Source organism: Pongo pygmaeus, chromosome 7, assembly GCF_028885625.2.
Source record: "Pongo pygmaeus isolate AG05252 chromosome 7, NHGRI_mPonPyg2-v2.0_pri, whole genome shotgun sequence".
Lineage (NCBI taxonomy): Eukaryota > Metazoa > Chordata > Mammalia > Primates > Hominidae > Pongo > Pongo pygmaeus.
The window spans coordinates 103,316,757-103,331,751 of NC_072380.2; the positions used below are offsets into that span (position 1 = coordinate 103,316,757).

General features: G+C 31.2%; 2 protein-coding genes across 4 annotated transcripts in view; one reads left to right on the plus strand and one right to left on the minus strand.

Moving 5' to 3' along the window:
* NECAB1 (N-terminal EF-hand calcium binding protein 1) overlaps window positions 1-2,195 on the plus strand; it is a 173,965-nt gene extending 171,770 nt beyond the window's left edge. The window contains exon 13 of one of the 2 annotated variants that reach the window (XM_054497726.2): window positions 1-474. In XM_054497726.2, the coding sequence (XP_054353701.1) occupies window positions 1-29 (29 nt within the window). In that variant the 3' untranslated portion in view covers window positions 30-474. The other variant, XM_063668958.1, reaches the window with a different exon arrangement.
* The window catches only part of C7H8orf88 (chromosome 7 C8orf88 homolog), a 27,715-nt gene continuing 14,270 nt past the window's right edge, over window positions 1,551-14,995 (minus strand). For both annotated transcript variants that reach the window (XM_054497730.2, XM_063668962.1), the window contains exons 5-6: window positions 5,256-5,362; window positions 1,551-3,557 (exon numbers count right to left, since the gene is read on the minus strand). In XM_054497730.2, the coding sequence (XP_054353705.1) occupies window positions 3,534-3,557; window positions 5,256-5,362 (131 nt within the window). In that variant the 3' untranslated portion in view covers window positions 1,551-3,533. The remainder of the gene's footprint in view (window positions 3,558-5,255; window positions 5,363-14,995) is intronic.

Here is a 14,995-nt window from a genome sequence, read left to right on the forward strand (position 1 = left end):
CTTCATGGTGGATCCTGAACAACAACTAGATGTTCCTAGACATTTTCTTTATGGTTCCAAGTGCAAAACAGGTGTACTTATCTAAAACTCAGTTAGAAAATTATCTGTGGTTGTTAATCTACTGTATATTTTTGTTTGGTATATTTACTAAGTGCACTCTTTCAAAACTTATTCTATAACTTTATTAATTCATGTGAATTTTAGCTCAATTTTCAAAGTTCACTAATATTCTCAATATTTAATGCTAAATGCTTTGCTACATTGTAACTCACCTAAAACCTTTTAGTGACAAAATCCTAATATGTGGAAAAAAGCATATGCATAAAGGAATAATATTGTGAAAATGAATCTGTTATGATAAAGAAAAAAGAAAGTGGAAACTTTTAGAGTATTACTTCATAGGGCAGATTTTGTAAACTGTTGTATACTGTAAAGGGTTAAATCAGCGTTTTGTGATTTTTTTTTTTAAGTAACAGATTTTCTGTGAGTGAAGTTTATTCTTCAACAATGTCTACTCCATCCCCAACCCAACTCACAGCCCTATGACTACTATCTTTGCATTAGTTAAAAAGTTAGTATATAGGCATCAAACAACCTTGGCTCTAACCTATAGAATCTCTATCCATGTATCAGGTTATAGACTGGTTTTTCAAAAGTGAACAATCCTGTGATAAGTTGGAGTACCATTTAGTAATACAGCAACATTGTGTCATTTATTAGCATCATAATTCCTTGTTATGTAAGTTAAATATATCAAGAAAGAAGAGATTATTGCTTTGGAAAAATGTGGTTCAAGTTTTATGCTATATAGTTTTGGTATGCGATACAGACAGCTAACTTTTCTTATGAAAAATACATATTTGCATGTAAACAATGATTTCAAAATACTTGAAAAATAAAATTTTAACCCAAATGAGTAACTAAGAAATATAAAACAAGCACAAAACCTTAGGGAAGTCATAAAACAGTAGGGAAAGTATTAGACAGAAGACATCTGTTTTCCAATTTCAACACTAGAATGACTAAAACTATCTACCTATAGAACTATCTGTAGATAGTATACTATCTATAATCTGCTCAACAAGCTCAGAAATTAAATATTTTTAATAATAAAAATCTGTTCTGGTTATAAACCCTGCTAACGAAAATACAATACATATAAAAATGTATAGCCATGTTATTTTCTAGTATAAATTCCTTTGAAACTATAAGTCTTTGGGGAAAAATATAAGGTAAAATTTTCCTGTTTTTCCCCTTTGAAAAACTCAGGAAAAAAGGAAGATTGAACTAATAAAATTTAATTTCTTAAATATAAATTTGACCTAAAATATTTTCTCAAACTAATTCATGAAACAGCAACTTTCACCAATACCTTTGTATATTCTCAGTTCTCATTCAGTATAAATAAAATTTTAAAATCCTTTCATAGTTCTATTAGAAATAAGTGGTAAATTTTGATATATTATACATATACACGTGTGTGTGTGTGTGTGTGTGTGTGTGTGTGTATTTGTGTGCCTCTGGTCAACTCAAGGATGACAGACACTGTGTAACAACACCTGGGTCAACTCTTTTAATTTATATACAAAGCAAAGAACAACATTAATGGAGATATACATGATTATTCAAACAAGCTATATATATGTACAAAGGCAAATAGACACATAACAGTCTCTGCAGACTGATTGTATATAGTAAGAAAAGATCAAAAGACTTTAAAACCTAAATGACTTTTGACATACAAACTCTTCTTGAGACTGTTTGTTGTAAATGGTTTCAAAAATACAAATTATAGCCAATCAAAACATTGCTTTGGTTGGTCCATTTAAGTATCCAACTCAAAAAGCATATCAAATCTTTTGAGTACTAGGCAGTTTCCAAAGTAGCATGGTAGTATTACTTGTTAAAAGGGTTCTGTTTTCAGTAACAGTACTAAGTGGAAGGGATCTGCAGATTCCAAATTGGAATAAGCTCTATCATATTCTGAAACAAGAATTAGAATGACTTGAGAATGGGCAAATAATAAAGCAAACCAATATAATTATATGGTCATTCTGACCCCAGCTCTTATACAAATTATACATGTATTTTTGTGTATGTTTGTGAGAGTTGTATGTATGTGAATGTGTGTGAGTGTGTATTCACATACACATATATACTGGAACCTATAGTATAAAAGGAAACTAGTAGGGCCAAAAAAAAAAAAAAAAAGAAAAAGAAAAAAGAAAAAACTGGGACCTAAGTATAAATATCTCATTTTAAAGTAAACAATAAGTTTATAGTTAACGAAGATTTTTTTTCTATTTAAAAACCCATTTTCCTAAAGAACAAAGTAGTAAAATAAAAAAAAAATTTTTAAATAAAAAAATTTTAAAAAGAGGTCACTAAAAGACCAAGATGGGAAACGTAACATGGAATACAAGCTTGAATCTGGGAAACAAGCTCAAAAAACAGTGAAAAAAAAGTACTGGTTTAGGAGTTCAAAATTCAGTGAAACAAACTTTTTGCCAATAGACCTAGGGATCTGAGAAATAGAATTAGGGAGAGTTTACACTTACCTATATATCAGCAGATTTTTCCGGAAGACACCTTTTTTTTTTTTTTAACAGTAACATCCAGAGTTGACAAATTGCAGGAGATTTAATGTATAAAATTTCTAGGAATTAAAAGCTTAAACCCAAAAATTCTTCATCCATATATAAGAAATTATAGAATTAAAACTTAATGTATGTCAATTATTTTCAAATGTCTAAATTCCTTTGGAAATAAAAATATCAGTTTTACTTTGAAATTGCTCAACTTCTGCTATTCATATGGTCTGATAAGTGACATAAGTAGCAGCTGTATTTCAACTTCAGTTTCATTCACTACCATTGTTTCCAAATTATCAATCTCTGCTAGTAATTACGAATTTGAGACCATATTATTATCAAAAACCTAGAGACCAATCATATATCTGAAAAGAAATACCCATTAAAAATTCTGCCTCCTGTTTATTGAGAACTATGCATTGAACATTCTGAATCATTCTAAGCCTCTGAAGAGACTGTAATGATCCATTCATGAGCTGGTATGAAATCAGTGGGAAGCAGAACAACAAAAGCAACTTTAAAAGCAACAAGCAATTATGTACCATATATACACTGTAGCAAATATTTTATATTTGAGAGTCTTTACAGCTTACATTTCCATTCCATTATTACAAGTGATGAAAAACAAAAAATTGCAAGTAGTATGCAAATTATAAATATACAGTCTTCCCACTTCACTAACCAAATTCCTACTTTCCAGTGTTACTTCTCAATTTATGCAGGAAACCTCCTGCAAAGCTGAAACTGATCAGAAAATTCTTTATAGTTTAAAATAGCTCTTTCTCATTTTTAGAGAAGTCAAATAGCCAACCATCAAAATTAAGAATAAACTGAATTGTCACAGTCCATTACAGTTATTGTTGCTAGATCCACCTCATTTGCAGATGTCCAAACTATAAAATGAATAATTCTTTATCTTCAAATTCATCTGTTCTTAAAATGCTACTTAAAACTTTGGTTGTTTTCCTGTAATGTAAAAGAAAAAGTTAATTTATCAATTGATTGAATACAGTTTTTACTAATTAGTTTATCAAACCAAATACTGTGAACGTACCAGGTGTTTACAGATCTAAATGCATGTTACCATAGAAACTATTAAAGTAACTAGAACTGTCAAATAACAAAATGGCTCATGTTTTTAAAATATATGTCATACATTTTAAAATATATTAAATTGTATTCCAAACCTGTTGTTCTGTTTCTGTGGCACCTAGCTTTAAAATATGTATTAATGTGTAAATCAAAAGTAAAATGAATTCTAATGTACAAGTTTGTTTTAAAAAGTGTATGTCAAGCTTTTATTTACACAATAAAATGTTATTAAAGATGGAAAGTCTACAAATGAAAAAGTGACTACAGTTTATATAGCACTGAAGTTTACATTTATTCTTACAGACCATGGATTACATATCCCAAAGATCTTTGAACTGGTTGGAAAGTTGAAACATCAAGTACATTTTTTCTTATTTAATATTCATGTATGAGAAGTATTATAAAAAATTTTAATTCCTGCTTTAATTAACTTTAAAAAGAATTGGCTAGAGATCTAAAGTTAGGGAGTTTAAGAAATATTAACATAAACTATGAACAACATAATGTTTTTTAAAAATTATAATTTGAGGAAAAAAATACTATGAATTCCAAAGAATTAGAATACCAAAAATGGAGATAGGAGGTAGTAGTGTATATCTCCCATTCGAACTGTTCTCAGCTTACCTATATTCTGAATCTCATTTCAGAAGAGTCCTAGCTGCCTTTACCTATATAAAGGTATTTACGAAAACTCTAATAGGAAGTTAAATTCCAGTCAAATATAAGTAGAGACCACAAAGAATGGGAATCATTTACCAAGAGCGTAATGAGAGAAAGGTATCATACTCAATAATCTCATGCATTATTTTATTAATCCTAACAGCCAGAGATTATCATCCTTATCAGCAATTGCAAAACTAAGGTTCAATGAGGTTAAGTGACTTGTCCAACTTCGAACTACCAGTACACAGAATGGAGCTACAATTTGAAGCCATGTCTGATGACAAAATCCATGTCCTTTCCAATGAATATCCTAAGAGATGCATATATGTATTTATTATGTGTATTTATTTAAATGGAATTTGATAAGGTAACACAGAAATATAAAGGGCTAAGAATAGCAAAGACATGTCAAAGAAAAATACATGGGATGATTTGTTATAATGTATAAAAAGACTAATTGAACAGAATGGATAGCCCATTAACAGACCATGCATATATTGCCACAAAGATGTCAGAGAAGTACCCTTTCAATAAATATTTTTAAAATGACTGCATATCTATGTAGAAAAAGGTAAAACTTGATGCCCACCTGACATCATAGAGTAAAATTAATTCCAGGTGGACAATATAATTTAATTGAAAAAATAAAACTTTTAGAGTAAGGGATAATATTTTCATGACCTTTCAATTAAAAATATTTCTTAAAATACAGCTATTCCATTCTATTTTTTGGACAGAGTTACTTTATAATAATTGGTTATATTATATGTTTAGATTTTTGTAGTTTTCTGAATTACTTGTATCTTATAATAAGGAAGGTTAAAAATCTAGAGGTAGAGTCTGATGAAAATGTTAAAGAAAAATATTTTGTAATATAATATTACAATACAAACTTAGAAAACTACTTACTGGTTTTTGCAGTACAATGGGATGATCAGGCAGAAAGTCTGGTTTTTTTCTGCAGATGGAAACACTTGAGAGCTTCAACAGGAAATCTCTGCTGTATTTAATTCTCTCTGTAGATATTAAACATCAAATTTAATGTTATGAAATGTAGAGCTGTCTAGATCACTTTTTGGTTCATTTCTTTCTGGATGTCCTCTATTCATTATGTAAAATGATGAGTCGTGTGTCTATGCAAAAGAGAAGGAGAAGAAAAAAGGCTTTGAAAAGCACCTACTGCCTCCAACTCTCCTTTTACATAGAAAGAAAACCAAGTAACCAAGGAAAAATGAAAGAAATATAATTAAGAAAATGGGAAACGTATGGCTTTTTTCATCTGGTTATTCAGGTCTAGTAAAATGATCTTGTATAAAATATAACCACAGTAATAACTATTGCGCAATTCAGATCCTGCCAAAATGTTACTTTAATGAGCCTATCAAGTCTCAATCAATACTAAAAACTTAACACAATAAAAATAAATTCAATTCAAGAAACATTTATTGTACATCTTACTATGTATCAGGAACTGTGCTAGGTAATAATGAATAGGACCCAAGATAGGGCCCCTATCTTCAAGGAGAACAATGTTTCAAATATCTGCAGATTTCAAATCAGAAATGATTACCAGAAACGATCACCAAGATAGATTATATGCTGTCCCAGAAGACAATGGAATAATATTTTTAATGTGCTAAAAGAAAAGAACAGTAACCCAGAATTTCATGTCCGTGGGGGGGAAAAACCCTCAGAAATGCATGTGAAGGAAAGACATTTTCAGATAAAGTAAAACTGAAAGAATCCATCACTAGCAGATGTGATCTTCAAGAAATGCTAAAGGAAGTTCTACAGGCTGAAGGGAATTATACTAGATGGAAACTTTCCTGTTCAGAAATAAAGAGCAAAAGAGATGGTAAATAGGTGGGTAAGTATAACAGATTCCTTTTTTTCTCTAAGTTTTATTTTAAGAAATATGTATTACTGTTAAAAGCAAAAGCAGCCACAGATAATATACAGATGAAGGGTGTGGCTATGTTTCAATACATTTTTATTTATAAAAACAGGAATTGGTCTGTAAACCATAATTTACTGACCCCCTAAACATTACATTAAAGACTACCAATTGACAAAGTGGATTGAAAAAATAAGAAGACCCTATTATATGCTGTCTGCAAGAGACACATATTAAATATAAAGGCATATAAGTTGAAAGTAAATGGATATAAAAAGATATACATGCAAAGACTAGGAATAAGAAGGGTTATATTACTATCCTTACATCCTATCAACTAACAGGTAACAATTATCAATGTGTTGTTCCTAATACACAGTTCTGAAATACATCGAGGAAAAATTAACTTACCAGAAATTTTGGGTCTGGCTTCTTTCATTTAACATTTTTGAGGTTCTTCCTTAATCTGAAACATTCTATGTAGCCAAACCATCAATCAAGTGTGAGAACAGAATAAAGATATTTTCAAATATGCAAACTCAAAGAATTCACCAACCCAATACCCTTTTTTCATGAAACTCTTGGAGAATGTACTTGAGCAAAACGAGGACATAAATCAATAAAGAAGAAAACATAAAACTCAAGAAATGGAGGTAAGTGAAGTCAGGGAAAATAGCCAAGTAGAGAACTCTAAAAGTCTTTCACTCCACAAAAACAACAAGTAAGCTCATAAAAACTGTCAGAATCAACTTTCTCAGAACCCCGGACTCTAACCCAAAGCCTGTAAAAATGAGGGGAATACTTAGTGAAGAAAAAAAAAAATAGCTAAATTTGGGAAAAATTTTGTGGCATTTAACTTACCTGGGACCATCCCCCAGATAGGCCATGGCCTTGAAGACAACAGCTCTCATTACTTTTATAGGTTCCCAGAACTGGAGGGAGTAGTACAGACTTTATTCTCAAAAAATTATGATTATTTATTTTGACCTTTCTGGTGGTTCCCTGAGGAACCATCTTGAGAAGCTTGCCTGTACTTCACACCTAACTAAGAATTCTCCTAGCATTAAAGCTGCTGCCCAAAATCCATTTGTCCAAACATTTACAGGAAAATGTATCAGTTGCTTCCACCTGAGACAAGGGATAACAACTGGAGCAAACATTAGGCATACCAAAAAGTTTCGGAGGAAAAACTGAAAAAACAAGATGCTTTGAGGAAGAAGGGCACTGAAAGAATCCCAAATATTCTTTCTAGAAGCCCACATGCATGTCAAAACTAGGCTCATGTTCACAGAAAAACTTGAGAAGATCCTAAGCACTCACTCCTGGCTGACTTTCAGATTTCTACCAAGTAGGAAATGAAGGTGAAGGCAGAATTGAGGTAATACCTCAAAATACATAGAGGCTTTATGCAAAGGCTGAAAGAGCAGCTTCTTTGTTTTTCAGTTTGGTATGGTTCTAGCCATTGAAGGCAATTATGTCAAATCACTAGCTGACCACTAAGATAACAGAACAAAGACTTCCATGGTCATGCATGACAAAGAATATAGATTTTACGATATTAGTTCGGAAGTCACTAAGCTAACAACAACTACTACAACAAAGAGCAACAACAAACCCAAGGGAAGGAAGAAAATCTGATTTCCAGAGCAGCCACATTTACAACATTCAAAATGTCCAGTTCTCAACCACCACAACAAAAATTATAAAGCATGCAAAGAATGAAGAAAGTATGGGCTCATTCACCAGAAAAAAAGAAATAGAAATTTTCAGTAAGGAAGCCAAGACATTGAATTTACTTGAGAAAGGCTTTCAATATGCTATTTTAAATATGCTCAAAGAGCTAAAGAAAATTATGAGAAGAGTGTCTCATTAAATAGAGAACATCAATAAAGAGATGGAACTTATAAGAAGAAGCCAGATAGAAATTATTGAGAAGTACAATAACGGAAATGACAAATTCATGAGAGGGTTTCAACAGCAGATTTGAGCAGGCAGAAGAAAGAATCAGCAAATTTAAAAGTGATTCAATTAACACTATTCAGTCTGAGGAGCAGAAAGAAAAAAGAAAAAAGAAAATGAACAGAGCCTAAGACACTTATGGATTACCATCAAGCATACCAACAAATATAGAATGGGAGTCCCAGGAGAAGAGAGAGAAAAAGGAGAAGTGATATTTGAAGAAATCGTGGAATAAAATTTCCAAAATTTAACAACAAAAAAAGAATCTATACATCTAAGAAGTTCAACAAACTACAAATAGAATGCAGACAACCCCCAACTTATGATGGTTTGACTTACAATTGCTTGACTTTATGATGATGTGAAAGCAATTCAAGGTTTCAGACTTTAAGCACTGGTGATTCTCTGACCAAAGACTCTCTGGGCCAAAGACTCTCATAACCAACATATTATATTTTCAACTTATGATGGGTTTATTGGGAAGTAATCCCACCATAAATTAAGGAGCATCTATCTGTATACTAAAAGAGATTCTTCACACATAGATACATCATAATCAATCTGTCAAAGTCAATGAAAATCTTGAGGTCAGAAAGACAGTAGCAATTCATCACTTACAAGGGATTCTCTATCAGATAAACAGCTGATTTCTCATCAGAAACTATGGATGTCAGAAGTCATGCGATGACATATTTAAAGTGCTGAAATCAAAAAAGTGTCAATCAAGAAATCTATATCTGACAAAAGCTCCTTCAAAAATGAAGCAGAAATGGAGACATTCACAGATAACCAAATACAGAGTTTACTGCTTGTAAACTTGTCTTACAAGAAATGCTAAAGGTAATCCTTCAGACTTAAAGGATAGTACACAACTAAAGTCCACATGAGGAAATAAAGAACACCAGTAAATGTAACTACACAGGTAAATATAAAAGCATCAATAAATTTTCAGTATGAAATTCATCCTTTTCTCCCATATGATTTAAAAGACAAGTGCACAAAAATGCGTAATTATAAATCTAGGTTGATAGATTACAGAATGTGTAAAGATGTAATTTATGACAACAACAACATAAAGGTGACTTTAGAAATATATATAGGAGCAATGTTTTATATAACATTGGAACTAAGTTGATATTAATTCAAACTAGTTTGTTATATATTAAATTAATACCCAACACAGCAACTAGGAACATAAAAAATATAGTAAAGCAAACTAAAAGGAAATAAAAATAGTACACTAGAAAATATCTATTAAACACAAAAATATAATGGAGGAATTAAGTAACAAAAAAAGACATATAGAAGACAAATAGCAAAATGGGAGGATTAAGTCCTTTTTTAATCAGTTAATTACATTAAATGTAAATGTACTAAACTTTTCAATTATTATAAAAGGCAGAGATTGGTAGAATGAATTCTTAAAAATCATCTAATTATATTCTGTCTACAAGAGACTCATTTTGGATCTAATGACAAAAATAAGTTGAAACTGAAAGACTATAAAAGATATTCAATTCAAGCAATAACCAAAAGAGAGCTGAAGTGAGTATACTAACATTAGACAAAAATAGACATTAAGACAAAAATTGTTATAAGAGACAATGGACATTTATACCATGATAAAAGCATCAATTCATCAAGAAGATATAAGAATTATAAGCACATATGTACCCAACAACAGAAAAAAAAACACAGAATTAAGCACAGAAATGGACATTTTAACATTAATAACTGGAGACTACAATATCCCAGTCTCAATATTGGATAGGAAAACTTAACAGAAGATCAACAAGGAAACAGAATATGAACACTACAACCCAACTAACCTAATGACATATATGCAACACTTTACCCAACAACAGCAGAATATACATTCTTCTGAAGCACACATGGAACCACAGCACACATGTTCCACACACATGGAACGTTCTCCAGGATGAACTCATATGTTAGGCCACAAAAGAGTCTCAATAAATTTTAAAAAGATTCAAATCATACAAAGTATGCCCTATGACCACACTGAAGTAAAACTAGAAATCAAAACCAGAAGTAAACTGGAAAATTCACAAATATGTGTAAATTAAAACACACTCTTATACAGCCAATGCATCAAAGAATAAACAACAGGGGACTTAGAAAATATGTGACAAATGAAAGCAAAGTGACAACATATCAAAATTTATGAGATGCAGCAAAAACAGTGTTCAGATCACAGTTTATAGCTATAAATGTCTATATTAAAAAAGAAGAAATAACTCAATATCTAACATTACACATTAAGGAACTAGGAGAAAAGAGCAAACTAAATCAAATACTAGAAAAAAATGAACTAAATAATAAAGATCAGAGTGAAGAGAAATGAAATAGAGAATATAAAAACAACAGAGAAAATCAGCAAAACCAAAAGTTGGTTTTTTGAAAAGATAAAAACTAACAAACCTTTACCAAGACTGATTAGGAAAAAAATGACTCATATTACTAAAATCATAAACAACAGTGGTCTTGCATCCTGCAACTTTGTTGAATTTATTTTTATTAGCTCTAATAGTTTATGTGAATTCCTTAGGATCTTCTATATATACAGATACTTCTCAGCTTACAATGGAGTTATATCCTAATAAACCCATTATAAGTTAAAAATAGCAAAAGATGAAAATGCATGGCTGACTAGGAGTGGCATCTTGCTGATGCTGCCCAGCATCATGAGAAAAGTACAGTTTCTACTGAACAGATATTGTTTTTGAACTATCGTAAAATCAAAAACTCATAGGTCAAACCATCCTAATTGGGGAACATCTGTATAGGACTGTGTTCTCTGTGAATAGAGATGCTTTTACTTCATCTTTCCCAATTTAAATACCATTTATTATTTTTCTTGACTAATTGCTATGACTAGAACTTTCAACATAACATTGAAAAAAACAGTGAAAGTGGGCAACCTTATCTTGTTCTTGATGGTGTGTTGTGTTTTGTCAAATGCTTTTTCTTCAATTGAGATGATCAGGTGTTTTCCCCTGAATCCTGTTAATGTGGTGTATTATTACTGATTTTGATATGTTGACTCACCCTTGCACTCTTGAGATTAATCCCACTTGGACATGGTATATAATCTTTTTACTATGTTGATAATAAAAACTTGTATTTTATTGAGAATTTTTGTATCTATATTTGAAGGGATATTGACTATAGTTTTCTTTTCTTCTGATGTCTTTGGCTTTGGGTATCAGAATAATACTGGCCTCACTGGAAGTGTTACCCCTCTTCATTTTTTGGGGAATAGTTTGAGGATTAGTGTTAATTGTTCTTTAAATGTTTAGTAGAATTTACTGGTGAGAAGCAATCTAGTCCTGAACTTTTCTTTGTTGGGAGGTTTTTAATTACTGATTCAATCTTCTTACTTGCTATAGGCTTGTTCAGATTTTCTATTTCTTCTTGAGTTAGTTTTGGTAAATTCTGTGTTCTTAATAATTTTTCTATTTTATCTAGGTTATCTAGTTTTTGGCATAGAACTAACTGTTCATAATATTCTCATAATATTTTTCATTTTCATAAATTCATAGTAATGTCCCCCATGAAATAAATTTATTTTATATATGATCATTGAATAATAAAAAGATTCCATTTACAATAGCATCAAAAAGAATACAGTACTTAGGAATAAATTTAACCAAGGAGGTACATGACTTGTACACTGAAAACTGTAAAATATTGCTAAAAGAAGTTAAAGAATACCTAAATGGGAAGATTTCTTCTATTTATGGATTGTCAGATTTAATATTGTTAAGTTGGCAATATTCCTCTCGAAGTGATCTATAAATTCAATGCTATCCCTATCAAATTTCTAATGGCCTCTTTTGCAGAAATGGAAACATTGATCTTAAAATATCAAATGGAATTGCAAAGACCCCTAAATACCCAAAACAATTTGGAAAAAGAACGAAGTTGGAAGACTTACACTTCCCAATTTTAACAGTTACTACAAATCTATAGTAATCAAAAAAGTGTGGTACTGACATAAGGGCAGGCATATAAAACAAGAGAACAGAATTAAGAGTCCAGGAATAAACACATTAAACACATACACCTATAGTCAACTGATTTTCAACAAAGGTGCCAAGTCCATTCAATGAAAAAAGAATAGCCTGTTTTACAAATTATGATGGGACAAGTGGATACCCACATGACAAACAATGAAGTTGGACTTTTATTTCCCATCATATATAAAAATTAACTCAAAATAGATCGAAGACCTAAATGCCAGAGCTAAAACTATAAAACTCTTAGAAGGAAACGGGTAAATCTTAATGACCTTAGATTTGGCAACGATTTGTTAGATATGACACCAAAAACATGAGCAACAAAAGGAAAAATAGTTAAAATTCATCAAAGCTAAAAAATTTGTGCATTAAAACACACTATCAAGAGAATAACACAAGCTCCAGAAGAGAATGAAAAGACTATATATATATATATATATATATATATATATGCACACACTGGAAGAACAGTGGCAGGAAGGAGAATAATAGATAATAGATAAGAGTCTAATATACAGAAGTCTTGCAACTCAATAACAAAACAACTCAATAACAAACAACCCAGTTAAAATATTGTTAAACAACTTGAATAAAGCATTAATCCAAAAAAAAAAATAGAAATAGCCAACAAGCACACGAAAAAACAGTATCATAATCATAAGAAAATGCAAATCAAAACCATAATGAGATACCACTTGTCACCCACTGGGATTGCTTATAATAAAAAGAGATAATAATAGCAAGAATATTGAGAGGTTGGAAACCCTAGTACCTTGCAATTAAGAATGTAAAATGGTAGAACTGCTGTGAAAAAACAATTTGGCAGTTCCTTAAAATGTTAAACACAGAACTACCAACGATCCAGCAAGTCGGCTCCTAGGTATATGCCTGAGAGAAATGAAAACAAGTGTTGAAACAAAAACTTGTATGCAAATGTCCACAGCAATATTATTCACAATAGCCAAAAAGTGAAAACAACTCAAATGTGCGTCAGTTGAGAAATGGATAACAAAATGTGGCATAATCCACACAATGGAATATTATTTAGTTATAAAAAGGAATAAACTACTAATAGTGCTAAAACATGATGAACCTTGAAAACCTTATGGAAAGTGATAGAAGCCAGACACAAAAGGTCACATATCGTTCACAAGAGAAAGGCAAATGTGATGGATATCTCAATTACCCTTATTTGATCATTACACATTGTACATAGTTATGAAAATATCACATGTGCCCTCAATTATTTTAATCGATATATGTACAGCTATTATATATCAATTTAAAAAATAAATTGAAAAAAGGTGACATATTGTATAATTCCATTTATATGATATGACCAAATAGCTAAATCCAAAGAGACAGAAATAGATTAGTGTCTACTACACGGCCTAAGCAGAGAGAAGAGAAAGTAGTAACAGCTTAATGAGTATGAGGTTTCTTTCTAGGGTGATAAAAATGTTCTGAAATTGGTAGTATTGTTGCACAACATTGTGAATATACTAAAAGCCATTTAACTGTACATTTTTAAATGGTTAAAATGGTGACTGGGTGAACTCCACTTCAATTTTTTGAAAAAGAAACCAAAGGATTATAAAGGGATATCCCAAGATAATAGCAAAAGTCCACTCCAGAAAAATAGCTGCGCACTAGTACTAAAGAACAACTAGTCCATATTGGAATAGGATAATGGAGTATTCTGAAAGGAATGTCCCATGTAAGGAAAAAAAGAACTGATATACTTGAGCATAAATAGTATAAACAAGTGTGACAGAGTTGTTGGAGCATTTCAGTAAAACAGTTAACAATAGATAACAGAGAAAAATAAGGCAAACATTCGCTTTAGAAAAAATAATAAATGCATGAAAAGGGAGATATGCACCTCTTGGCTAAGCAGTTATATTTTACACAGTCATAGTAGTATAAAGGGTGAGTAACACTTTAATTGAAACTTGTGAAATAACTATGTGGTGGGGAGATGAAAGGGTGAAGAAGTGAAGGAACTGATGTGAAAGACGTAAATTATCATTTACCAAGATAAAACATCAATATAAAGTTTTCAAAAATTGAGAAATTTGGAAATAATTGTATTTAGAAATATGAGGATAAATATTAGAAGAAAAAAATTAATGGTCTTTTCATACTTCAAACTTTTAAACTACATACATTAATTGACAAAAATTTGGAAACTAAAATCATTTAATTTTATTTTTAAAATAGCTAGTGTGGGAGAGACTATTGGTTCTCCCCTAGAGTAGTTCTTTCTTTTTGCTTCAGTGACAGAATTAACTGTATTGCTAAAGACTATGTTTCCCAGTCTACCCTGCCAGTAGGCACAGTATGACCAAGTTCTGGCAACGTGATGTAAGTGGAAGTACTATGTGCAACTTCTGGGTCATACTCTTAAGGCAAACTTCCTTTCCCCTTTCCTCCTTCCTAATGGCTACACAGGAACATGATGGCAGGAGCAGAGGCAGTTATCTTGGGACCATGAGATGGAAGCCATGTGTTGAGGATGGCATAGCAATAAGATAACAGAACAGTGGGAAAATAGAAACTTCACAGGGCAAAATCATTACAACAGTTCAGAATTTTACATGATATAGAAAATCTAGTAATAAACTCCTGTCTTGTTTAAGCCATTGTATTCTGGTCTCTCCTTGAAAGCAGTCAAAGTGGTAGCCTGACTCATATAGATAGAAATCAATCTAAAAATATATAATAAAATTTCATATAAGTTTGCATCTAAGTGATAA